This window comes from Myotis yumanensis, unplaced genomic scaffold, assembly GCF_028538775.1.
Source record: "Myotis yumanensis isolate MYYU_CA2020_CCGP unplaced genomic scaffold, mMyoYum1.0.hap1 SCAF_16, whole genome shotgun sequence".
Classification (NCBI taxonomy): Eukaryota; Metazoa; Chordata; class Mammalia; order Chiroptera; family Vespertilionidae; genus Myotis; species Myotis yumanensis.
The window spans coordinates 17,588,683-17,613,021 of NW_027223767.1; the positions used below are offsets into that span (position 1 = coordinate 17,588,683).

The window sequence follows — 24,339 nt, forward strand, 5'->3', positions numbered from 1 at the left end:
GTCTTCCGGGACTTTCCGAAGGATGGAGCTGACTGACAGGGGAACCCACCACCCACTCCCACTCTCGGGGGAGGGGAGAGAAGCTGGAGGTTGAGACGATCACCCACAGCCAGTGATTGTATCCATCATGCCTAATGCAGCCTCCATAAAACCCAAAAGGGTGGGGTTTGGGGAGCGTCTGGGGTTGGTGGACCTGTGGAGGTTTGGGGAGAGTGGGGCACTCAGAGGGCATGGCGGCTCCGGGCCCTTCCCACAGGCCTTGCCCTATGCCTCTCCTCCAGCTGCGGTTCCTGAGTTGTATCATAAACTGGCAATCTGGTAAGTAAACCGTTTCCCTGGGTTCTGTGAGCCATGCTAGCAAATTAATTGAACTGGAAAAGAAAGTCATGGGGACCTCCTATTTATAGCCGGAGGGTCAGAAGCCCACGTGGCAACCTGGACTTGCGACTGGCATCTGAGCGGAGGCAGCCCCTGGGCAGTGCCCGTGCCCTGTGGGAGCTGACACTACTTCCAGAGAGACAGCGTCAGAACTGCGTGGAACCCAGCTGGCTGCACAGATTGTCTGGTGGGGGGAACACAACCACACGTTTGGTGTCAGAGTGAGGGGAGAACACGTCTGTTAGTAAACAAAAAACAGGAGCGAGAGGTTAGAAAGGGGAGGAATTTGGCAAGCCAGCGTTAGATGCAGAGTTTGAACTCAGGTCTGTCTCTCGCCCTCCGCTCTGCCTCCCAGCACAGGATGAGGCCCCCGCGAAGGGGCTGTCTTTTTGAGGCTTTCTTTCCAGCCCATTCCAGGAACATCTGTCAAACTCTCCCACACCCGTGGGGCTGATGGCAGCCCGTCCATCCACTCCGCATGCAGTTTCTGCTTTTTATCTTCTCCCTGGTCTTCAGGCAGGATCCGTCCCAGAAGCCACTGTGCCACTCGGTGTGGAAATGGCCTCGGGTTGTCCGGGCCATGGGGACGGTGAGTTCTCTCTTCTCTGCCCCTCCCTCCAAGGTGCCCACGTTCTGCCCGTGGGTTCTGCCTGGTGTCGTGTCCCCCGAGGTCGCTGCAGCACACCCCACCCAGGGTTCGGCTCTCCCCCTTGGGGATGGAAGCTCACCTGCATTTTCTCCAGCATCTCGAAGAACTCCGCCGACTGAAAGACACAAAGAGGGGAGAGAAAGGTGGGGTGTCCGCCAGGAGGTCTGCTGAGAAAACCGCCTCACCGATCGTCTAAAAGCTTCCCTAGCCCAGGGCTTTCCCGGAGACAAAACGTATTTGGATCAAGACAGAAGATAATTTGATTTTGCCTTGGCAAAGCTGCAGGGCCAGAACAGCCCATACAACAAAAGAAAAAATGAAACACGGGGGCTGGCAGGTGCCACGGGGAGAGCAGCCACTCCATCTCTGTCAACAGAGAGGAGCGTGGGGGCCTCTGGGAAAATCCGAGTTCCCCAGAGAACCACCGGAGTCGGCCTCCAGCAGAATTCGCGTTTGGGGTGTTTTCAACCCAATAGTGGGGGCAAGGTGTCCACCATGAGCAGTTTGCCAACTGCTTTGCCAACACAGCCCTTCCATCTCCTTATACAAAATCTCACTTAGAACTCTAATACGGAAGAGAAATAAAGGTGCTCAATGGTTAGAGCACTGACCTGCTCACTAAAGGGTCTCAGGTTCAACTCCGGTCAAAGGCACATCACCTGGGTTGCAAGTTTGATTCCCGCACCCCGCTAGGGTACGTGCAGGAAGCAACCAATTGATGTGTCTCTCTCACATGAACTCACATGAATGTTTTTCTCTCCCCCGGCCCCCCGCCCCCCCGCCCCTTCCACTTTCTCTATAAAAATCAATAGAAAAAATATCTTCACTTCTTGGGTGAGGATTTTTTCTTAAATATATTTTATTGATTTTTTATAGAGAGGAAGGGAGAGAGGGATAGAGAGTTAGAAACATCGATGAGAGAGAAACATCGATCAGCTGCCTCCTGCACATCTCCTACTGGGGAAGTGCCCACAACCCAGGCACATGCCCTTGACCGGAATCGAACCTGGGACCTTTCAGTCCGTAGGCCGACGCTCTATCCACTGCGCCAAACCGGTTTCGGCGAGGATTTTTTTTTAAAGGCAATAGAAGCAGAGCCACTCTGGCCAGGGCAGCGGCGGGGCCTGGGCCCTGGCTGTGCCGTCTCTGCCAGTGGCTGCCCGGTGCCTGGAGCCACTGAACGGCGGCCTCCAGGGGCCCGTGTGGGCTGTTTTCAAAATCTCAAACTACGTGAGTCCAAATCATTATCCTACTTGGGTACCACCTTTATAAACTCCAGGTGAGACAAAAAGGAGAAGGAGGGAGTGGGGTGAAGGTGTGAGGGGCTGAACGTTCTGCCCTAACAAAATAAACACGGGTTTTCCCCACTTCCCATTCTGTGGAAACAGCCCCACTTTCTTGTCTGAACACCACTGCCCACATCCGGGCCCTGGCAAGCCATGAGTTCATGAGCGCCCAGAGAGACAGAAAAGAACAGAAAGCAGAGATGAGGAGGACCAAGTGTGCCCATGTCACTTCGCCGTGCAGAGCTAGAGCATCCAAACGCTCTCCCTCCCTCTGCAGGCACCAACGGCCAGAGCCACCTGGAGCCCAGCTCCCCTGAGTCCTCAGGAGAGAACCGCCATGGGAGGGACCCCCGTGAAGTCACCCGGGGAGCCCCAGCCCTGCGGCAGGCTCCAGCTGGCCTCTCCCAGGCCGAAGCTGACCTGACGAGGCAGAGTGTCTCTGACCCACCTGCAGTTCAGGTTGCAGGGTCTGGAAACCCCACGTGTGCGTGTACATTGTTTTAGAAAAGAACAACAAGTTAGACTTCACCAAAATGAAGAATGTGTGTGCTTCAATGGACAAGCCACAGAACAGGAGAAAATATTTGCAAATCCTATGTCTGATAAGAGATTTGTATCTAGACTATATTTCTCCAAGGAAGTGATACAAATAGACAACAAGAACATGCAGAGATGCCCAACATCATTCATCACTGGGAAATACGAAACAAAACCGCAACGAGAGACCACTTTACACCCACTGGAATGGCTATAACCAAAAAGACAATCACAAGTGTCAGCAAGAATCAAGGGAAATTAGAACCTCGTATACCGTTGGTGGGAATATAAAATGGTACAGCCACTGTGGAAAACAGTTTGGCAGTTCCTCAAAAAGTTAAACAAAGATTCACCATTTGACCTAGCAAATCCACTCCTGGGCATATACCCCCAAGAAAAACAAAAACGTATGTCTACACGAAACTTGTACACCAATGTTCCCAGCAGCAATATTCATCATATCCAACAAGTGGAAACAACCCAACGTCCACCAACTCATGATTATACGATTACAGCAGATCCATACAGTGGAATCGTATTTAGCCATAAAAAGGAATAAAGTACTGGTTTTGTAAGGGAAGCAAAAAAAAATGTGCAAAGGACATGAACAATTTGCTCAAGGAGAAAGATAAAATGACCGATAAACACAAGGAACATGCCCAACCTTCCTGGTTATGAAAGAAATTAAGATAAGATAACATCTTTCATCTATCAGATTGGCCAACATTAAAGAGAAACCCCAGTGCTGGCCAGGATGTGGAGCTAAGGACACAGGGGCAATAGGTACATGTGCACCTGGCACAACCTTTCCGAAGGGCGACCGGGCACTGTGCGCCCAAAGCCTTTAGAATGTTCGCATATTTTGGTCCGGTAAACACCCTCTAGGAATGTACTCTATAGCAATATCTGAGCAACTACACAAGTGAAAAAAATAGTCTAGAGCAGTGATGGTGAACCTATGACACGCGTGTCAGAGGTGACACGCGAACTCATTTTTTGGTTGATTTTCTTTGTTAAATGGCATTTAAATATATAAAATAAATATCAAAAATATAAGTCTTCGTTTTACTATGGTTGCAAATATCAAAAAATTTCTATATGTGACACGGCACCAGAGTTAAGTTAGGGTTTTTCAAAATGCTGACACGCCGAGCTCAAAAGGTTCGCCATCACTGGTCTAGAGCATGATCCCATTTTTTAAAATTAAATGTAAAAAAAAAACCTATTTGGATGGATGGATAGAGATAGATAGATTCATGTATACATAGATACGTGGATAATAGATATAGATATATCTGCATGTAAATATACACATGAGTCATCCAGAGAAATAGATCTTGAAGGATACATGCCGAAATGAATTACAGGTTAAGGATAAATTGTTCCTTTTTGCTGCCCCCACCTCCTGCTATAGGCCCTTCCGCCACTTTCATGACAGGGTGTGTTCAGGGACACAAGGACAGCCTTTGGTGCCCAAAGGAAGTCCCTGGATTCAGGCCAACTTGTGTCCAGGTCTAATCTTGGCTTGGTGTGTTATAGACTACGGGGCTCTCCTGAATCACCCCCAAATTCCACTCAGTCTGTTATCCGTGCCAACTGGCAGTCAAACAATACTTCAGGTGGATTCTTAGACAATGCCCTTGTATGGGTTCAACAGTTAACCTTGCCTAAGAAGCCCCTGCAAAGCATGCACTGGACGCTGGAAATACTAGGCAAGGGGCCCAATTTCCAGGGTACTTGATCTTACTTAGGAGACAAAGTACCCAGGGTTACTTTACAGATGACCAGTGGCCCAGGGGCATAAAGCTCTTCTGGCTGAGAGGTCAAGTGCATTAGTTCTCTATTGCTGTGTAGCGAATTACTCCAAAACTTAGTGACTCAAAACAATTTCTGTGGGTCAGGACTTCCGAAGTGGCCTAGTTGTGTAGTTCCAGCTCAGGGTTTCTCAGGTGGTTCCAGTAAGGATGTCAGCCAATCCCTTCACCTTCTATCGTGCAGTCCTCTCCCTGCCCGCCCCCTCCCCGCCCCCAACAGCTGTCAGTCTGCTCCATGTATCCATCCATGCCTCTGGTTCTATTTTACTCATCAGTTTATTTTGTTCATCGGATTCCACATACAGGTAAGATTACATGGTATGATCTCACATAGCATTAACAATGTTCATGGACATATTTTATTTTTTTAATATATTTTTACTGATTTCAGAGAGAAAGGGAGAGGGCAAAAGAGACAGAAACATCAATGATGAGAGAGTATCATTGATCAGCTGCCTCCTGCACGCCCCACACTAGGGATTGAGTCCACAACCCGGGCATGTGCCTTGACCGGGAAACGAACTGTGACCTCCTGGTTCATAGGTCAACGCTTAACCACTGCACCACACCGGCCTGGCTTCATGGACATATTTTAAAACCACCGGCTGAAGATCAGACGGGAATGCCTGAGAGAATGCCAGAAATTCAGGCTTAACCTGGAAGGCAGTGGAGAGCTACTGAGGTTTGGGTACAGTAGATACAGGATGCAGTAGAGTCCAGTGGTCAAGGCCAGGTCTGGGAGTGGCCACCTGCTAGTGCCCAGCTGTGGGGCATGAGGCAAGTTACTCAATCTCAGTCCCCTCACCTGGAAACGGGAGGTGTCAACCCTGCCTTTCAGGGCTCACATGAGGATGAAGTGAGAGCGAGGACAAGAAGTGCCGGGCCAAGGCCTGGTGCAGAGCAAGCGCTCAGGAAATAGCAGAAGGAACTATTGGAGAGCTCGCTCTGCAAACGGGCCCTGTCCTGTCAGGGGACCGGCGAGGAGTTTTAGATTCATTTTTCCTGATTTGGGACACTTGGCTTTTCTTGACATCAGTGGTTTTCCCAGAAACGGGTGTTTAAATTAGCATTAAAATGGGTCTGTGTTTCCCGAATGAAGACGCTCCAGGGGCTGGCACAGCTGGTGAGAGAGAAGCGCCGTGATTCAGCCTCAGCCCCGAGTGACGCACGGGATGGACCGTTTGTGCCAGGACAGTGCCAGGGAGCAGAAAGCGGCCAGTGGCAACCGGACCTCAGCCAGGCTGGCTCTGCTTCTCGGTGGCTGGTTGAACTTTCCAGCCATGGCACAAAGTAAGTCTCCTTTCCCACCCAGACGCCGGGTGACTCAGGGCAGCCTGGAACCGTGGCTCTGGCCACTCGGACCCACCCTGGTCCACACCCCCTGAAATTACTGCACACAGCCAAGGGCACACAGCAGGCACTCAATAAATGCTCACCGACTGACTCACTTGTGTGGTTCCACAAGCCCTTTAGGACAGAGTCGAGTCCTGCCCGGGGCATCCTTTAGAAGGGAATTCCCCCTCCATCAGGAAGCCAGGCACTGGGTTGTCTCCGAGAAATGTAATCCGGCCTCCTCATCAATAGCAGCATCCACTCAGCTGTCTAATGTATTATTAGCAACAGCTGTTGCCACTCCACTCAGAACCCCGGCCAGCGTTCCCCCATGGGCTCCCCTGTAACAGCCAGTAGTCAAGTAGGCTGTGAAATAATCACAGAGCGAGCGCCCAGCCAAGGAAATTGCAGGCTGGTCCCCGGGGTTCAGTTTGGATTCAACCCCTGTCGTCCTCACCTCCCAATATAGAAACTGCTCGGTCTCCCCTTGGAAGGGCAAAGCGAGTTCTTGGGGCGGGGGGGGGGGGGGGGGGGGGGGGGGATGGTGGAGGAGGTCCGAGGTAGCAGGAGCAAATGAGAGCAGGCATCACAAGGCCAGTCTTGAGAAATCTTCCTGATGCCCTTACTTGCTCTCTGGCACTGGCCCTGCCCAGCTGATGAAGGAGCAGAGGCAATGGCATGTTCCAGGACAGCAGAGCCACTGCCACCCACCACCGCTCACAGCACAGGACAATGTTGTCTGAGCGCTGGCACCTCGGAGCAGGGCTAACAGGGGGACCACAGGGCTGTGGTGGGGTAACGTGAGCCGGTCTGCAGAGCCGGGCATAGCATCCCACACTGACCAGGCTCCTACACAGCAGCCACTGCCTCCTGTCCCTGCCCACCTGAATCCAGGACACACACCAGGGGCAACGGCATGTCAACAGCAACGAGAAACACTAAAGCAGACGAGGACGGAGGACAAGGTGTCTTCACCTCACACAGGTCTCAGGAAAATGGGATGGAGATGTGGGCTGCGCAGCACTGGGGGTGGGGGGAGGAAAACGGGGGTCAGAGCAAGTTTCTCATCCCCACGGGGAAGGAAGACATCACACGGAAAGGATTTCTGGAGAGTTCTGGAAAGATTTTTGGAAAGCTGGGGGAGCTAGGAACTCACAACACATTCCCCATTGGGAGCCACATCCGCTATGTCTTACAGCTGCCTAACCACGGTGCACACCGCATGCCTGGGCTCTGCTGCTGGCTCAGTGTCCCCATCCTCAGGGCGGGTAGGGTGAGGGCCAGCTGGTCTCCGGTCTGGCTGCCAAAGCCTTTGGAAAACATCGGGGCTATTCCCCACAAGAAGGCAAAGAACGCAAGATCCTCCAGAGCAGGGCTCTTTATTTTGTCCACTGCTGTATCCCTGGGCCTAGAACCACCTGGGCCATAGTAGATGCTCAAGAAACGCTTGCTTAATGAATGACCGAATACTCTGCCCAGCGAGATGAGGATGAAGCCACAGTGGAGGCTGAGTCCCAGGCCTGGATAGGCCCGTGTCCCTGCCAGTAAGTACCGTCTGTTCTCTGGCAACAGACTGTACCCCCTACCCTGGACAGCCAACCCTACCCTTAACGGGTGCTCCAACAATGAGCTGCATTCACACACAGGAGGAAGAATGGAAGGATGACTGTGTTTTTGTAAGACATCTTAAAAACTCAACAGACTGATGTTTAAATCTCTAAGGCAGGATTTTAAAATGCAAATGACTACAGGTACCAGGCAAATAACATCAAACACCTCCTAACAGTGGGTGATGTTGGAGAAACTGGATACCCTTGAGCAGAGGGAAGAGTTGGACCCCTACACCTCCCACCAAATACAAAAAGTACCTTAAAGTGAAGCAGCAACCTAACCCTAAGAGCTAAAACGGTAAAACTCTTAGAAGACAATTTAGGAGTAAATCTTCACAGCCTTAGATTTGGCAATGGATTCCTAGATATGACACCATAAGAAACAAACAACAAAAACACAACTAAACTGGACTTCATCAAAGAAATGGACGTTGTCAAGAAAGTAAAAAGACAACCACCAGAATAGGAGAAATTATTTCCAAACCATCTTACCTAATAATAGACAAACATGTAAATTGACCGTACCTTCGATACGCTAACCAGCCGATCAGGAGAGTATGCAAATTAACCTAAAAAGATGGCGGTTAATTTGCATACGTAGGATCCAAGCAGTGGAGCGAAGTCTGACAGCTCGGGGGCCAGCGGAGCAGCGAAAGCCTCACGGCTCCAGGGCCGGCTCTGGCCAGAGTCCGGCCAGAGTGAAGACCTGAGTGCTGGGTGCCGGAGTAAAACCAGTGCCAGCAGCCAGGGGAAAGGAAGTCCTATTGCATGAATCTCTTCATGCAGCAGGCCTCTAGTACATCTGATAAGAGTCTAGAATCCAGAATATATAAAGAACTCTTACCCTAACCGGTTTGGCTCAGAGGATAGAGCGTCAGCCTGCAGACTAAAGGGTCCCAGGTTTGATTCCAGTCAAGGACATGTATCTTGGTAGCGGGCACATCCCCAGTAGAAGGTGTGCAGGAGGCAGCTGATCAATGTTTCTCTCTCATCAATGTTTCTAACTCTCTATCCCTCTCCCTTCCTTTCTGTAAAAAGTCAATAAAATATATATTTTCTAAAAAGAACTCTTATAGCAAAAACACAAACCCAATTAAAATGGGCAAAGGATTTGATAGACATTTCTCCATTTCTCCAAAAATATACAAACAGATAATAAACACATGAAAAGATGTTCAACATCATTAGTTGCTGGGAAATGCAAAAAAAAAAAAAACCATGTGAGAGACCACATCATGCCCTCTAGAATGGCTATAATTAGAAAACTGAAAATAGCCCGGGCTACTCAAACAAATACATGTACACCAATGCTGTTCACTCGTACACTGAAAAGCAGCACTATTCACACTTGCCAAAACATGGAAACATACTGAATGTCCATCAACGGATGGACAGAAAAACAAGCTGTGGTATATCCACACAATGGAGTATCATACAGACATAAAAAGGGAATGTAGGGCCCTAGCCAGTTTGACTCAGTGAATAGAGCGTTGGCCTGAGGACTGAAGGGTCCCAGGTTCAACTGCAGTCAAGGGCACCTACCTCGGTTGCAGCCTCGATCCCTAGCCCTGGTCAAGGCCTGTTCTCATGGACCATTCAGGAAACAACCAATCGATGTGTCTCTCTCACATTGATGTTTCTCTCTATGTGTCTCTCCCCCTCCTTTCCACTCTCTCTTAAAATCAGTGGAAAAATATCCTCAGGTGAAAATTAAAAAAAAAAAAAAAAAAAGGAATGAAGTACTGATACATGCTAGAATGTGAATGAACCTCAAAAACATTATGCTTACCTATAGGGTGGGGCAAAGGTAGGTTTACAATTGTGAATATGCAAAGCACAGAGTTTATTCTTGTATTATTATTTAGTAATTATTGTATTATTTCCCGTATGGATGACGGTAAATCTACTTTTGCACCGCCCTGTGTGGTATGATCCCACTTCTACGAAATATCCTGGATAGGTAAGTCCACAGATACAGAAAGCAGCTTCCTGGCTGTAGCGGCCGGAAGGAGGGGAGAAGGAAGAGTAACTGCTTAAGGGAGTTTTATGGGAGGGTAATAGAAACGTTTTTGAACTAGAGAAAGATGGTGGTTGCACAACTTTGTGAATGTACTAGATGCCACTGAACTGTTCACTTTAAAGTGATTGGTTTTATGTTCTGTAAATTTCAGCTCAACAACAAGGATGACCTAAGAGTGGGGGGGGGGGGGGGGTGGAACAATGGTGAACTGAAGAGCACACGCCCCTTTCTTAAAGGGGCAGCTGCTGCTTATCTGCAGCCGGGCTGCAAGCAGAAATACAAGCTCGGTGGAACCAGAGTTTTCAACTTTTCAAGACAAATTTGAATGTGAACGCTCCCAATTCTTATACATTGATAACCAATCCGAATGCTCAAAGGTCTCTATGTGGACCAAACAAAATACACCCATGAGCCAAAACAGCCCACAAGACACACGCTCCAAGCTCAGCTGTTCAATAGGGAGCCACTGAATGTTTCTGAGCTAGAAAATGGGATGATAGAAGCCAAGTTCTAGGAAGCCCCCAGGTATCCGCTGTTGGGCACCCGTGATGTGCCAGGCACTGAGTCAAGCACCTCACAAATGCCACCCCCTCAGCCTCACAGGAGCCCAGGGAGGCGGGTTAGAGAGTGGCAGGGCCAGAGTGGTTAAGCAACTGACCCACAGCGAACACGGAAAAGGCAGAAGCCAGGTTCAAGTCCAGGCCTATCTGAGTTTGCCAACTCCATATCTCACATGCATGTCTGACAGGCACCTCAGATTCAACAGAAGGCTCCCTAACTTTTTCCCTCAGACACCTTGCTCCACCCCAGCCCATCTCCCATCCTCCACCCACCCTGACACTCAGGACAGAACCCTGAGGGTCATCATTGATTTCTCCATCCTCATTCCCCACTTCCAACCCACCAACCATCTTCCATACTGTCAAAATATATCCCAAGACTGTCCTGGCCGGGTGGCTCAGTTGGTTGGAGCACCATCCCATATACCAAAAGGTTTCGGGTTCAATTCCCAGTCAGGGCACATGCCTAGATTGTGGGTTCAATCCCCAATTGGGGAGCATGCAGGAAGCAACTAATGGATGTTTCTCTCTCACATCAATGTTTCTCCCTTCCTCTCTCTCTCTCTCTAAAAATCAATAAAACATATCCTCAGGTGAGGATTAAGATAGATAGATAGATAGATAGATAGATAGATAGAGATAGAGATAGAGATGTCAAGTCTGAGCACTTCTCAGCAGCTCCCCTGCCCCACCATCTCTCACTGTCCCTCACGGGGACCATGTGGCAGCCCCACCACTGGGCTCCTGGCCTCCATACTAACACCGCCCTAAACCAACTACCCATACAATAGCCACATGGTCTTTCTGAAAGACAAATCGGGTGACATCAGTCCCCAAGTTAAGACCCTGCCGTGTACCCCTCCACACCCCTACCAGGGTCAGGCCATTTCCTTTTGGTGAGAGGGACACCAGGCTCTCCCTGTCCGGAGCCAGTGGTGACACAGCCTGAGGTTGGGGAACTCTTTGGCCCAACCCCAAACAAGTGCCCTGTCACCCCCCACATTCACCCCTAACCTGTCATGCTCAGCTCCCCTAGAGAAAGCAGGACGACACAGCAAAGGGAGGAAGAAGGGAAGGGACAGGCCACCCCCGGCTGCAGCAGGCAGGTCTGGGAATGAGGAAGATCCTACCGTCCTGACCTGGCCCAGTCAGCCCGGGGCCCCCGTGGTCACCGGGAGGGGCACAAAGGGCCTGGAGGAGCTGAAGCAAGGGACCCACAGAGCCTCCTGGCACAATCTTGCTCAGCAAAGTACGTTGACTCTCCAGGCCAGCCAGGAACATCACATAGACCACCCCCGAGTGTCACACTAACCACACAGCTCCAAGGCTCTGAGACGGGACACAGTCCCCTGCCAGGGCCACGCCGGGCACCTCACATCCCCACAGGGCTGGCCGGACCAGCTCTGAGTGTTTGCAGCCAGGCGGAAGCCCGGCTGCAGAGTCCCTCCCTCTCTCGCCTTGGCACCCCCCCCCGCCCCCGCCCGCCCCTGCGTACAGCCTGCACCTGGCTACGGGTCCCCTCAGGCGCTGGTACAGGGCCGAGAAGCCCTGCCAGAGGAGCGCAGAGGGGAGCCCTGCCCAGTCCCGTGCCAGGACCCCCACCTCAGATCTCCAGGCCAGGGGGAGGCCCTCGCCCCTGACCCTGTGCCATGGCCTCCCAGGTCGCCCTCCACACACAGTTCTCTCTGGACCTGATGTCTGTTCCTCCTTCCCCTGAGTGACAGGCCGCTTCCCTGCCCCCATGATAGGCCACCAGCCACCAGGGGCTCCCTGCCAGGGACAGCAGGAGGGGCCCTGGCTCCACCGCCACCTACCACTCCAGGCAGGGGGACCCCGGACCCACACTCCTCCACAGCCCGGGACACTCACCAACAGGTTCTTTAAGAAATCCATCATCTTCCACCAGGGCCTGTGCCCTGCAAGTCGGGGGGCCCTGTCTGCCTGCCTGGGCACCACGGTAGGTGTGGCTGCTACCACCCAACTGCTGCTGCTGCTGACGTTGAACAACTTCCTTAAGATCAAACAAGGAACTGCAGGATTTGGGTGTCCGCCCGGAGCTGTTATGCCACATTGACTAGCCCTGACCTTTGACCCTTCCTTGGCCAATGTTGTTTTTCTGGGGAGCCCAGGGCTGGTGAAGCCACCACACATTGTATGTTATAAGGCAAGAGGTCCCTCCATGGGAAGAGGCACCATGCCAGCAGGTGGTAAGAGAGACTCATCTGGGGGCCGAGGACGGTCAGGGCGCAGAAGCAGTCCCGCCCTCCCATCCTTACCTTGGATGAGTTCCCAACACTAATGGCCTGCACGATGCCGGAGGGAGGCAGGACGGGAGCACAGGACAGTACAAGACCTGAGGACAGTACACGTGTCTAACGTGTTGTGGGCCCAGTACAGCCGTGGGCAAACTACGGCCCGTGGGCCGGATCCGGCCTGTTTGAAATGAATAAAACTAAAAAAAAAAAAAAAAAAAAAAGACCGTACCCTTTTATGTAATGATGTTTACATTGAATTTATATTAGTTCACACAAACACTCCATCCATGCTTTTGTTCCGGCCCTCCGGTCCAGTTTAAGAACCCATTGTGGCCCTCGAGTCAAAAAGTTTGCCCACCTCTGGCCCAGTACCTAACGTGTTGTGGGACTCAAGGCAGACCCACGTGCGTGGGGCCTCAATTTTCCCATCTGTGAGTTGGGAGCCCTATGTGTCAGGAGAATAAAAACAAAGCACTAAAAGAAAGCAAGCTGGTGCATTCATGCGGGCCTCTCGGAGCCTAAAATGTCTCACTCAAAGGTTTGAAGAAGGGCTGAAACAGTACGCAGTGGTTCCACTGCGGGTGAAGCTTGGGGAGGGGGTCGAGGGCAGAGCCATAGTGAACTATCGAACAGCCTGGGTTTGGGTTTTTTAATCATTGCATTGTATTACTTTGGCTTAAAAAAAAAGTTTTTATGTTCTTTGAAAAAGAGAGCAGTGCTCATGCCCTGTGGCCATCCCACAAGGAAAATTAAAAAGAAGGAGAGTGCATGGCTTGGGGAGACTCACACAGCATCTGAGGCTCAGGGCCCAGAGGCGCTTAAGAGCCGTGCTGTTAACAGGAGCACAAGTGTGGGGAGTGAGGGGCCAGGCCCTGGAGCTCGGCCAGGGCTCACCTGGGGCTCAGAGTCTCTTTCCAACACTAATGAACACAGCACATGCTCTCGGTCCTGTCCCAGCTTTGAGAGGAGAGCAATACGCCCAACTCAGAAAGGGAAAAAATTGAACTTTTTAAATCCCTCAAAAAAAGGCAGCGTGGCCGGCAGGAGTGGCTCAGTGATTGAGTGTCAACCCATGAATGAAGAGGTCACGGTTCGATTCCCGGTTAAGGGCACATGCCTGGGTCTTGGGCCCGATCCCCAGTGGGAGACATGCAGGAGGCAACCAATCGATGATTCTCTCTCATCATTGATGTTTCCATCTCTCTCCCTCTCCCTTCTTCTCTCTCTCTCAAAAAAAAATTCTAATAAAAAAAAAAAAGATCACATTAGGAGAAGGGATGCAGTCAAGGGGGCCCAGCTGGGCTGTCCTGAATAAGCCCTTCTCTCAGGATCAGGCCCCTGCATCCTCAGCATCCACTTGGATCCCTCCCACACTGGCTCTGGCTCACCTGCATTCCCACTCAGAGCCAGGGAGTCATTTAGCAGAGCCCCTCTTACCCGCCATGCCCACTCCTGCAGCCTGCTCCCCAGGACATGCCATATCCAGAATATGTCTGCACCCCCCTTGTCCACAGCACCCCAGGGCCCAGGAATGCACTGAGGCAGTGAGGAAGGAAAGAGACAGGAAACTAACCTACTGATCCCCTCTGGTCCAGGCACTGGCTTGGGGCTGGAGACCCAACAAAGACCAGTCTCAGTCCCCTTCCCCTACCCACTCCCCTTTGTCTGACTCCTGTAGGCCTTCGCTTGAAGATCACCTCCTCTAGGAAGCCTTCCTGGCCTCCACCCCTCCCCCAGGTTGTACTACGGGTGCCCTATCGAATCATTGATCTCTTTGTATTGTTGTTTCTTTCATGTGTCTGTTTTCCCGCACTTCATCTGTAACCTCTGCTCCCGGCACATAGGTAGGTACTGAGTGCTTGCTGAATGAATAACTAACTGAACAAAGGAACTGACTTCCACCTGGTGACTAGGACAATCAGAGAACTCAACAATGACAACCCAAGGAAAGAGGAGGAGCGGCGGGGATAAGCAGTGCAGGGACACGCAGGAGTTAGGCAATGGCTGTACTGCAAAGAAGACTTTCCAGAAAATGGTTACTCTCCCCGTTTCGCAGCTAAGGCCACAGAGGGTACAAGGGAATCAAGTCCTGCATCGAAGGATACAGGGTGGGAAAGCCAATCCCCAGGCCCAGGATTCACTCCCAGTGCCTCCCATTGGACTCTGATGACTATCTATTTGGGGAGGAGGTGGGGCCTGAAGCTCAGAGAAGTTAACTGACCCGCTTACGGTCACACAGCCTGTTAATCGCAGAGCCACAGGTTCTAGGGGGGAAAGAGGATCATTCTGAGAGAAAGGAGAGGAAGAGGGGGAGGGGAGGGGAGGGAAGGTGTGTGTTTGCCTGTGTTAAACTCAGAGGCAGGACAGACACGCACGGCCCATGGCAGGGTCACAGGCAGCAGTGGTAGCAGCACCGAAAACAGGGAGAGAGCCCACAGGCCAGGGAGAGGGAGGCCAGACCACAGCCAAGCACAAAAGAAGGAATGAGGGTCGGGGAGACAAACGGCCATTCTGCTGAGGCAAAAGTGCCCGCTTTCCACAGGCAGCGGCGGGAGCGGGGGAGGGGGAGGCCTGAGCAAATTTCCCCTCTGTCAAATGAGCCCTCTCTCCCTCTGACAGCAGAAAACCCACTATTAAGAATGCCCGCCCGAGGGTAATGATTTGATTATGACATCCCCTGCCTGAAGCAGGGCCCGGCATCAGCAGGGTTTCCTGCTCGCTCGCCTGTAATTTCAGCAGCAGCTGTGCTCCAGTCAAAAGAGTGCGGGCCTGGGAATCGGACAGACAGGCATCGGAGTCCAGCCCGGCCACCAGCCGGCTGGGTGGCGGAGCGGGGGTGGGGAGGGGCCAGCTCCCATCATTTATAAAATTACAAGCGCCACCCCTCACCTTCCCAGGTGCTTCTGAAAATGAAATGAGGTGACAAACGTGAGCGCACCCAACACAAGGACAGCAGCTGATCAACAGAGGTCGGCCCGCTCTGCCCAGTTTCTAGAATGTCACGCTGGGAGTAACTGGCACTAACTGAGCTCTCACCATATGTGCCAGGCCCTTGACTAAGTCCTTCCCATGTGTTCTCGTAGCTGTTCCTCATAGTAGGCAGTCATCGTCCCCGCTGGACAGTTGTGGAAACCGAGGCCGAGCGTTAAAGAACTAGGTCAACAGACAGCATCAGCGACGCAGAAGCCTCCAGCGTCCACGTGTCCAACAGCCACACGAACGGGAACTGGGCCTGCCCTTCCCACCAGCTGGCTGAGCACAAGAAGCGGGGCGTGCAGGGTCCAAACCCCACCCATCCCCTCCGAACGTCCTTCCGAGTCCCCGCAGCCAGAATTCCCAGGGCACTGGGCCTGCTTTGGGTTCATACGTAGTCTGTGTTCTGTCAGTGGCTGGGACTGCGATCGTCCCTCGAGACTGAAAACCCCTGACAGGCAGGAGCTACATCTGCACACACTCAGTTCACACACACCCAGTTCACACACACCGAGCTTCATGGGTCTAAAATGACAGCCAGCCCTCGCCGGTTTGGCTCAGAGGATAGAGCGTTGGACTGCGGACTGGAAGGTCCCGGGTTCGATTCCGGTCAAGGGCACATGCTCTGGTTGTGGGCTCAATCCCCAGTAGGGGGCGTACAGGAGGCAGCCGATCAATGATACTCTCTCATCATTGATGTTTCTATCTCTCTCCCTCTCCCCTCCTCTCGGAAGTCAATAAAAAAACTAAAATTATAAATAAATAAATAAAATGACATCCACTGTAAGATGCACACTGTGTTAGGCCCCACTAACAAAGCAAAAACACCGCCAATCACAGGCTATGGCTGCTATTACTAGTGAAACGCAACCCGACTTCAGAGACGTTACATGAGAGGAGGAGAAACAGCAGGAGACACTCAGTAATTATCTGTACTCGGTAATTATTTCTTGGAGGAACAGAAAGAACGCCAAACTTGGGAGCACAAGCCTCCAGTTTGCGTCTTACCCGCTGGCTCAGGGGAGCAGTGCATGTATCTAAGACTCGGTTTTCTCATCTATAAAGTGGGCAAAATACTTCTTCTCATCCAGGGTGGCCGTGAGAAGCAGAAGAGCTCCAGGAAGTGTTTTGTGAACTGTAAAGCCCTGCATCAGCCTAAAGCGCAACCGGGTGAAGGTGGAGAGTGGACAGTGGACACCATCCGCTGTTAGGAGTGTGGCCGGGAGCCCCGTGGTGTTTGCAGGGGGTGCTGTGAGAACGTGGCTGCCCTGAGCAATCCAGCCCCATTTTCTAGGAAACAGCCTGCTCCCAAGTTGCCCCTACCTTGGAACAGGGCGTGACACGTGTCCCTGGCCCAGCACTGGTTAAGGAACCGCGGTGTCTACACCTTGGAGGCTTCCTAAGGTGAGCTTCGGGGTGCAATTGGGCAGAGCTCCTAGTTCAGTTCCCGTCTGTGGCCTGAAACGTCCAGTCTTCCCCACAAATGGGCTGGGCCTCAGGTCTGACCCTCACAGTGGGGGACTCTAAAGACAGCTCTGTGCATCTCATCGGGGTATTTGAAGCAACACTTACAGGCCTGCAACAGGCTGACCTGGAGGGTCAGGCTCAGGGGCGGCAGCAGCTGGACAAAGGCTCCGAGGCAGGAGCGTGAGGAGGGGTCAGCCTGGCTTTGGTCTCACCAGTGGCCACACTTGGGCCCAGGCAAGAAGCGCAGGCCCCTGCTTGTGCCTCTCCTGAGGAACAGGAGGTACAGCAACCCCAGGGCTGAGGACAGAAGCACACGGCAGTGTCAGCCTCCAGAAAACCTCAGCTTCCCTAAGAGGCTCCTGTCCCGAAAGGCGGGGTTACGTGCACCATTTCTGTACTGTCTCCTAACTGGCGCTGGCAGGCGGGCGTCTGGCTGGGTATCAGAGGTGGCTCCCTCCCTCTCTCACTCGGGTGGTCTTTGTTCCCCCGGCAAGGTTCCTGCACAGACCAGGCCGCTGTCCAACCTCCCCTCTCACATCACCGCCTTCCCCTCTCCCGCTCTCCTCAGCTCAGTCCTGCCCACTTCCCTGCTAGCTCCCGCAATGGACAGCGCAGCCCTGCCCAGCAGCCCAGGCTCTGGGTTTGCAGCTGGGGCAGCAGAAGCCTCCTGAGCCTGGCCACCACCTCTGCACCTCTCCCTCCACCCAGTCAGTTGCAGGAACAGGCTCTGTGAACCTGGTACCTATTAGCCTCCTCCCCGTATCCTGGCTTTGACTCGTGCCTGGGAGAGAAGAGAGGCTGAGGGAGCTCCTTCGGAGAGAACCCATCACAGAGCGAACGTGGAACCTGTCCCCCCGCCCAAGGCCTTGCTCCTGTCCTTTATCTCAGCAGCTGTCCCCCTGCCCAGCAGTCCTACCGCCAGCTCCCCCTGCCCACGGGAGAACCACAGCCCTCCCTGCAGAGTCGAGCGTCCTCGCAGGAACCAGCCAGCTGCCACTCCAGAGGCTGTCACCCTGCCGGTCACTCGGCTGTGACCGGAGCTCAGTTCACTCAACTCCAACATAACGATTCACGCCATTCTCACCACCCAGCTCACTCCGGGGCTGCTGGGGAAACTCGGTGAGTGAGAGGACGCGCGCTCACACCATTTCTAAAGCAGGAGGCGCCACATACCCAGGCATGTACCACACACCTACCCACCTTCCCGATGGGCCTCTCCTACCTCTGTGCCTCAGTTTCCACACTCATTACAGGCTCTGCAGGTGGCCGCTCTCCCTGCCCCTCCATGGAGGCTGAGCTGTCACCCCAGAGGGACCACTGGGTGCCTATGAGCAGCCGCAGGCCATTGACTGCCCAGCGCTTGGCGACGCCAGCACCCTCCTGCCTAGGAGATGCTGCGCGACCTCTGCTCCAAGGTGAGGCGGGAAAACAGATCCCCGCCCCTCCCCCCTCCCCCAGCCCACACCACGCTGTCAGTCAGTGGCAAAAGCAAGGTTTGGAGATTCTTTAAGCCAGAGTTTCAATTACCTGAGCTCTGCCTGTTAACACCCCTCCACCCCGGACAGTAGATAACTGGGAGTTCGCTGAAGCCAGTGGCTCGTTTATCGCAGAGACTGACTGTTACAATCAGCTCATCAGAGGCGCTGGACTAGGAACTGAGTCACTCAATCAATGTGTGTTTTTGTGCCACAGGGCTTGGCTGAGCAAAGGGGAAAGGAAGTCCTGGGAAAACTTTGGGGGTTACCAGTGGCCCTGAGAGATGCCATCCCACCTGGGCTCTGGCAGCCCCTAAAAGACCCCAGGCTTCTCCTCCCCAGAGGGAGACAGCAGGAGGGAGATTGTCGGGGCGGTTCATTTCAGGCTAACCTGCGGGAAGGGAACGTCTGCAAATTGTATGTTCTCTGCCTTCCCAATCTTCTAGTTAATGATTACCTAAATAAATGCTTTGGTCCCGAGCGATTCTAACAGTCACTCCCCAAGCTCCAACAGCCTAATTATACATATACAGCCACGTGGGGATGTTGATGCTGAACAGCTTTCTTCCCCATAAACCATGTGTCAAATACCACGACTGCCCTGCCCCCTTTTGCCAGCTGGGGCCGATGAATGGGGTGCTGGGGTAAATGCAGGTCCCGGCAAGGTTTGGGGTAGGGCCTGTGGGCTGCCCATCCCAGGCCCAGCTGTTAGGGCTGCAGGATGCATTTGGCTGCAAATGCATTCACACCAACGCAGCATCCTGCAGCCCCCACCCCCAGGGCAACATCCAAACACATGGGTGGTACAATGGAGAGCTCCCCAACATTCACATTCACCCCACACACACATACCTAGGCTTCAGGGAGGTTTATGGGCCCCCAAGACCCAGTGGCACACCCCTCCTACTATAGTAAATAGTAATCATCTCTTGCTGCTTGCAATGTGCCTGCCCAATGGTCCCCTCCTAGAAAGAGGCAAAGCAGGCAAATAGAGGCAAGAAAGATGAAATTAGAAACCTCAGCCTCTTTCCCACCTTCCACTTCCTTTTCCACCAAAAGAGCTCCATGCCTCCCGTGAGTGTGTTTGAAGCAGTGCTGGCGCCGGGCTCAGAGGCCGGTGCCACCTCCCAGGACTGAATCTGGGCAAGGCCAGCCCGCAGATGAGCCTGCTGTGCTGGGAGTGTGCGGCCCAGCAGCAGAAGCGCACATTCCGACCCAGGAGGCTGCACAGCCCCCACCTAGGCCTGGTCTCCCCTGAGGAGGTCTCCAGGGGCACCTGAGTGGTGAGGTTAGCTGTGGACACAGTGGTGGGGCCCCAGCTCCTGGCAACCTGACCCCCTGAGTCTGACTTAGCCAGCAGCTGGTGGGCTTGTGGCCTCTCCTAGTCCCCCGCAGCCGATCATCTAGTATTGATGGTGTCAGCCACCAGGGGGCCTGCTGAGCCACAGGGAGGTGCAGACTCACAGCTGGGGCGCTGTGCCAACCTCTGCAATGTGGACAGATGACCGCAGAGCAGACCTATCTAAAGAGAGCCCTGGCTCCTTACAGCCCAGACACGCTGCCAGAACTCTTTCAGCCGCCCGAGAGCAGGTGATATGCCCGGACCCCAGGGCACAGCCCCATCTTCACTAAATTGGCCACACGGCTATCCACAGGGAAGGGTAGCCTGGAGCCCTGGGAGTGGCCAGCCGGGAAGGGCCACCAGGAAGTGAAATCATAACCCTGCTCTCTCGGGCCTAAAGGACAGGACATGTCTCCTGATTTTGGTTGAACCTATGAGAGACTCGGGCTGGGCACTCACCCTCACAGCCATCCTCTCCTAGAACCGTCAGGCAGCCTGGATCTGTTCTGCCCTGGGAAACAGCGTATCTGGACTGTGCAAGGAGCCAGCGGCAGGCAGTCCTGGGGTCCTAGCCACCAGGAGGAGAGCTTCACCTTGCATATGGTGACCCCACCTCCACAGGGAGAGGATGGAGTGTTAGTCTTCCTGCACGTGGCCACTCCGGTCAGCTCTGTGGGATTCTGCACACACTGAGCGCCAGTCTTCCTGCTTCCATCAGCCGACCCACCTGGCCCCACGGCTCCCCTGAAATGCTCTTGTCAAAGTCACCAATGACCTCCACGCTGCCAAACCCAAGGAGAACTTTCAGCACCACACCTCCTTCTTGCAGCGTCTCCTCCTCTGGGCTCCACAGCAGCCCTGCTCTCCTGGTCTTCCTTCAGCCCCCTAAGTCTCCCCCTCCTCCCGTCCCTGTCTCCGCTGTCCTCCATGCTACCCATCCACCCCTCTGGATTTAATACCACTTCTGTGCTGATTCCCCCACATGCGTATCTCCAACCTTGACCTCTCCTTGGACCTCCACCTCAGCATCTCCAGATGCGTATTTGATTTTCCACTTCACCGTCTCATGAGTTTCTCCAGCTCGGTGCATCCAAAATAGAGCCCCTGAACTTCCTCCCCAAACCCTTCCAGGCTTCTCCATCTCAGGAAAATGGGATCAAAACCCATCCACTGCTCAAGTCTCATCTGGGATGGCTAGACATCTAGATTCCTCCCCTCACTTCCCATGCCCAATCCATAGGTACAGCTGCTGTCTTGGCTTCCTCAGTACAACCTGAATCCATCCATTTCTGTCCATCTCCACTGCCAACCTGCCAGGTCCAAGTCCCCCGCACTGTTTGTCCAGACTAGAGCAACAGCCTCCCGCCTGGCCTCTCTCCTTCCATTTTTGCTAGAGGAGCTTAGGGAGGGCTTCATGGGGGAGGTGGCATCCTAGCTGGGCCTTTGAGTGAGGAGATTTGGGAAGACGGAGGGAGGTTACAGGATCGGGGAGAAGGGAAGTGAGCACGAAGCACATGCAGGGAGACAGTCAACCTCACTGGCTGCACACCACCCATCACTGTGACATGATCCCGGACAGGCAGGAGTGACCTTCCTGGGCCTCCACCCCATGACCTCCACCACCGAGTGCCGGGCGCTACCCCAGGCAGCCATTTGTGCACCTTCGGCTAAGAGGAGACTGGCCTGCTTTCCCGTCCCAAATAGAGAGTTCTCCCACATCTGCTGGACCCCTGCTCTCCCTCAGGAGGCAGCGGGCCAAGCCATGACACTCAGCATCCCACGTGTGGTCTTCAGGACTCAACCAACTTCATGAGTTTCCCTTTAGCAGAACCGAGGCGAGCCTACTAAGTGCCTTTGTGTGAGTTCACGAAGGGCACCGCTGGCCAGATGCAGGCCCTCCCAGGACACTCTGTTGGCCAGCGGGTGGCCAATTTCAGCCCCACTCCTCCCGTGTGCCGGGTGCCCCGGGCAGTGCACATCTTCCCCAGGGTCTCTGCAGTCCAAGGCTAAATCTGAGCTGCACCCGAGCCCAGTGCCCTCAATGCCCCATCAGCTGAGGAGAGCAGGCCAGGCTCAGGGTGTCTCAGGAGTCTTGCCCAGATGACCGTGGTGACAGTCCCCATGGGGCTGAGGCTGTAACTCACCCACCCCCTCCCCGTCCCTCACAACAGCTGACAGCCAATTCCCAGAAGAGACCATCTGGGTCTGGGTGCAGAGCCCCCCACACTAATGAAGCAAGGAGAATTAGAGATTATCGGGGGCTGGAAGGCCCTGCTGGGTGTTTGCCTACCAGGTCATACTGAATTGTAAACATGTGTCCCTGTTTACTTTCCCTGCCGGAGCCTCGCTGGCTGCCTGGTAGCCAGGCAACGCTATCTGACCTGAGGGACCAGGAGGGGGACTTTCTGTGCCAGGCAGGTCACCTGGGGAGGGTTATCCAAGCACAACCAGTGTCAGTAGAAGAGCACCTCCCTCCCCTCCCACGGGCCTTCCCACCTCACCCCCAGATGACCCTGGACCCACACGACAGCCTGCGTGCTGACGGGAAGAAGCAGAGGGTGGTACTGGGGACGGAAGTGGTGGCACTGCTAGGATGAGACAGAAGCAGATTGCTGGCATTAGGTGCCATTATTGACCTGGTGGGCAGCTTTGCCATTTCCCTGCCGGCCAAACTGAGAGCCAGGAGGCTGAAAGCGCAGCAATAAAGACTCAGGTTGGATGCGAGGAGATGACAACATGTGATTGAGGTGGGCAATGGCACCTCCTTTCCAGAAAAGACTGGCCAACTTCAAAACAGGGCTGAGCGAAGCTCATCTCTTTTTTTTCCTCAGTGAGGGGTTATATTTCCACCTGGATGGGGATCAGCAAGTTGCTGACTAAAGGTGACAAAACCAAGGCCAAATCTGAGCTCCAGACTGACAGTGTGGCTTGTGGCCTTTCCTCTGTGGAAAAGCGTAGGGACTTGCAACATGCCTACCCTTTAAGCCCCATGGTCAGGGGGAGGACCTCTGGAATCACAGAGTGGTGATGGGTTCACAAGGGAATAAAATAAGGCAGCCAGACAATCAGCCGCAGAACCATGGAATCCCATAGAAGAAAGGCCTCCTATGTGCTGGGGGGAAATCCCCCATTTTAGGGGCAATGGGAAGGTGGAGGGATTGAGCAAAAAAACAGGAAGGGAGGGAGGGAGGGAGGGAGAGAGGGAGGGAGGAGAAAGAACTCATGGGCACATGCCCGTGGCTCAGTTGGTTTGGCACTGTCCTGTTCATCGAGAGGTCACCCGTTGGAGTCCCTGTAAGGGCACATGCCAGGGTTACAGGTTCGATTCCTAGCAGGGGGCGTGCAAGAGGCAACTCCTGATCAATGATTATGTTTCTCTCTCATTGATGTTTCTATCTGTCTCTCCATCTCCCTTCCTCTCTCTCTAAAAAAAATCAATTTAAAAAAAAAGAAAAGAAACTAAGACAGACCTCCTAACAGATGCAAGTCCAAGAGGACTCTGTGGGGAGGAAGGCACTCGGACGCTCTGCTCCATGCCTCCAACTGGGTAGCCTTTCCCCGCCCTCCAAGCTGAAATGCTCTGTGGCACCTCCTCAGTCTGGGTGAACTTTACTTGGACATTCTGATAGCTGCCTTAAAGCGCTTTGCTAATCTTCAAGAGACCAGGTGTGGACTCCAGACCTCCCCTGGTGCAGGACTCGTGCAGAAAGGAGAAAGGCTGCCTCCGGGTGTAAAGGACCAACAGGACTCGGGACACTGCCCGTCCATGACGACTCAGGCTGGACAGAGGACCTGGGAGGCCTGGCTTCCCCGTTCCCACCTCCGCTGCCAGCACTGCCCTCAGGTTCCCCCAGGCTCTGGATCCCCAGCTCAGCTCTGCTCCCCGGGTGACGAGGCCCAGCCCTAACACTTATGGACCCTCCCAGGCTTTGAAGTCCCACCTTCCTGCTCCTCACATCTGACCATGGTTCCTGACCTGCTTCCTGCCTCACTCTTCTGGTGTTTAAGAGACTCACTCCAGGGCACCCGGACCCCAGGACCCACCCCTCATGGGGAAGTGATAGGAAGAGCATCGTGCACGGTTTCCTGCCTTCTCGCGCTTTCCCGGGCCACCCCTGCCTCCACACCCCAGCAGGGGCCCCGGGAGCACTTGGGGAGGTCATGTGCCATCTTGGGTCACTCTCACAGTGTGATCTCTGGGGCTCTGCCTCCTCGTAGCCATCAGACCCTCCGAGAGTAGAGATCATACCTTCCCGGTTCAATAAAGGGTCACCAGCATGAGGAGATGAAGAGAAATAACCCGAAGACCCTGCCTCCTGCCTCCCACAGCCCAGCCCTCCCAACCACGGAATAACCACCCCAAAGGGACACTCAGATGTTGTCTTGGGCCCCATCTATGCATCCACGGGAGGGTGAGGCCAAGGAGCCAGGAGGGAACCCAGCCGGGTCTCAGTCATCCCGACCCCCGCCGCGTCTCTGGGATGAGACCCAATCTGGTCTCCTCTGAGCTCGGCCACCACCACCGCCAGCCCCTGGGAAGGAAGAGCTCTAGAAACAGCAGCAGGGCATCTGGCCAAGGTCCTAAACCCAGACACCCACAGGACTCGGGAAGGGTAGAAGGCACCATAGGAGCTGGAGAGA

General features: G+C 53.7%; 1 protein-coding gene across 9 annotated transcripts in view; it reads right to left on the reverse strand.

Annotated features, from left to right (window-relative positions):
* RAP1GAP2 (RAP1 GTPase activating protein 2) overlaps positions 1-24,339 on the reverse strand; it is a 197,691-nt gene that overhangs the window by 59,945 nt on the left and 113,407 nt on the right. For 7 of the 9 annotated variants that reach the window (XR_011468465.1, XM_070394805.1, XM_070394803.1 and 4 more), the window contains one exon: positions 1,107-1,142. Coding sequence is in view for 8 of the 9 variants with exons in the window: in XM_070394805.1 (XP_070250906.1) it covers positions 1,107-1,142 (36 nt within the window). In the remaining variant the exon portion in view is untranslated. Of the gene's footprint in view, positions 1-1,106; positions 1,143-12,055; positions 12,142-24,339 lie in introns of those variants that run through there. The other 2 variants (XM_070394807.1, XM_070394806.1) reach the window with 1 other exon arrangement.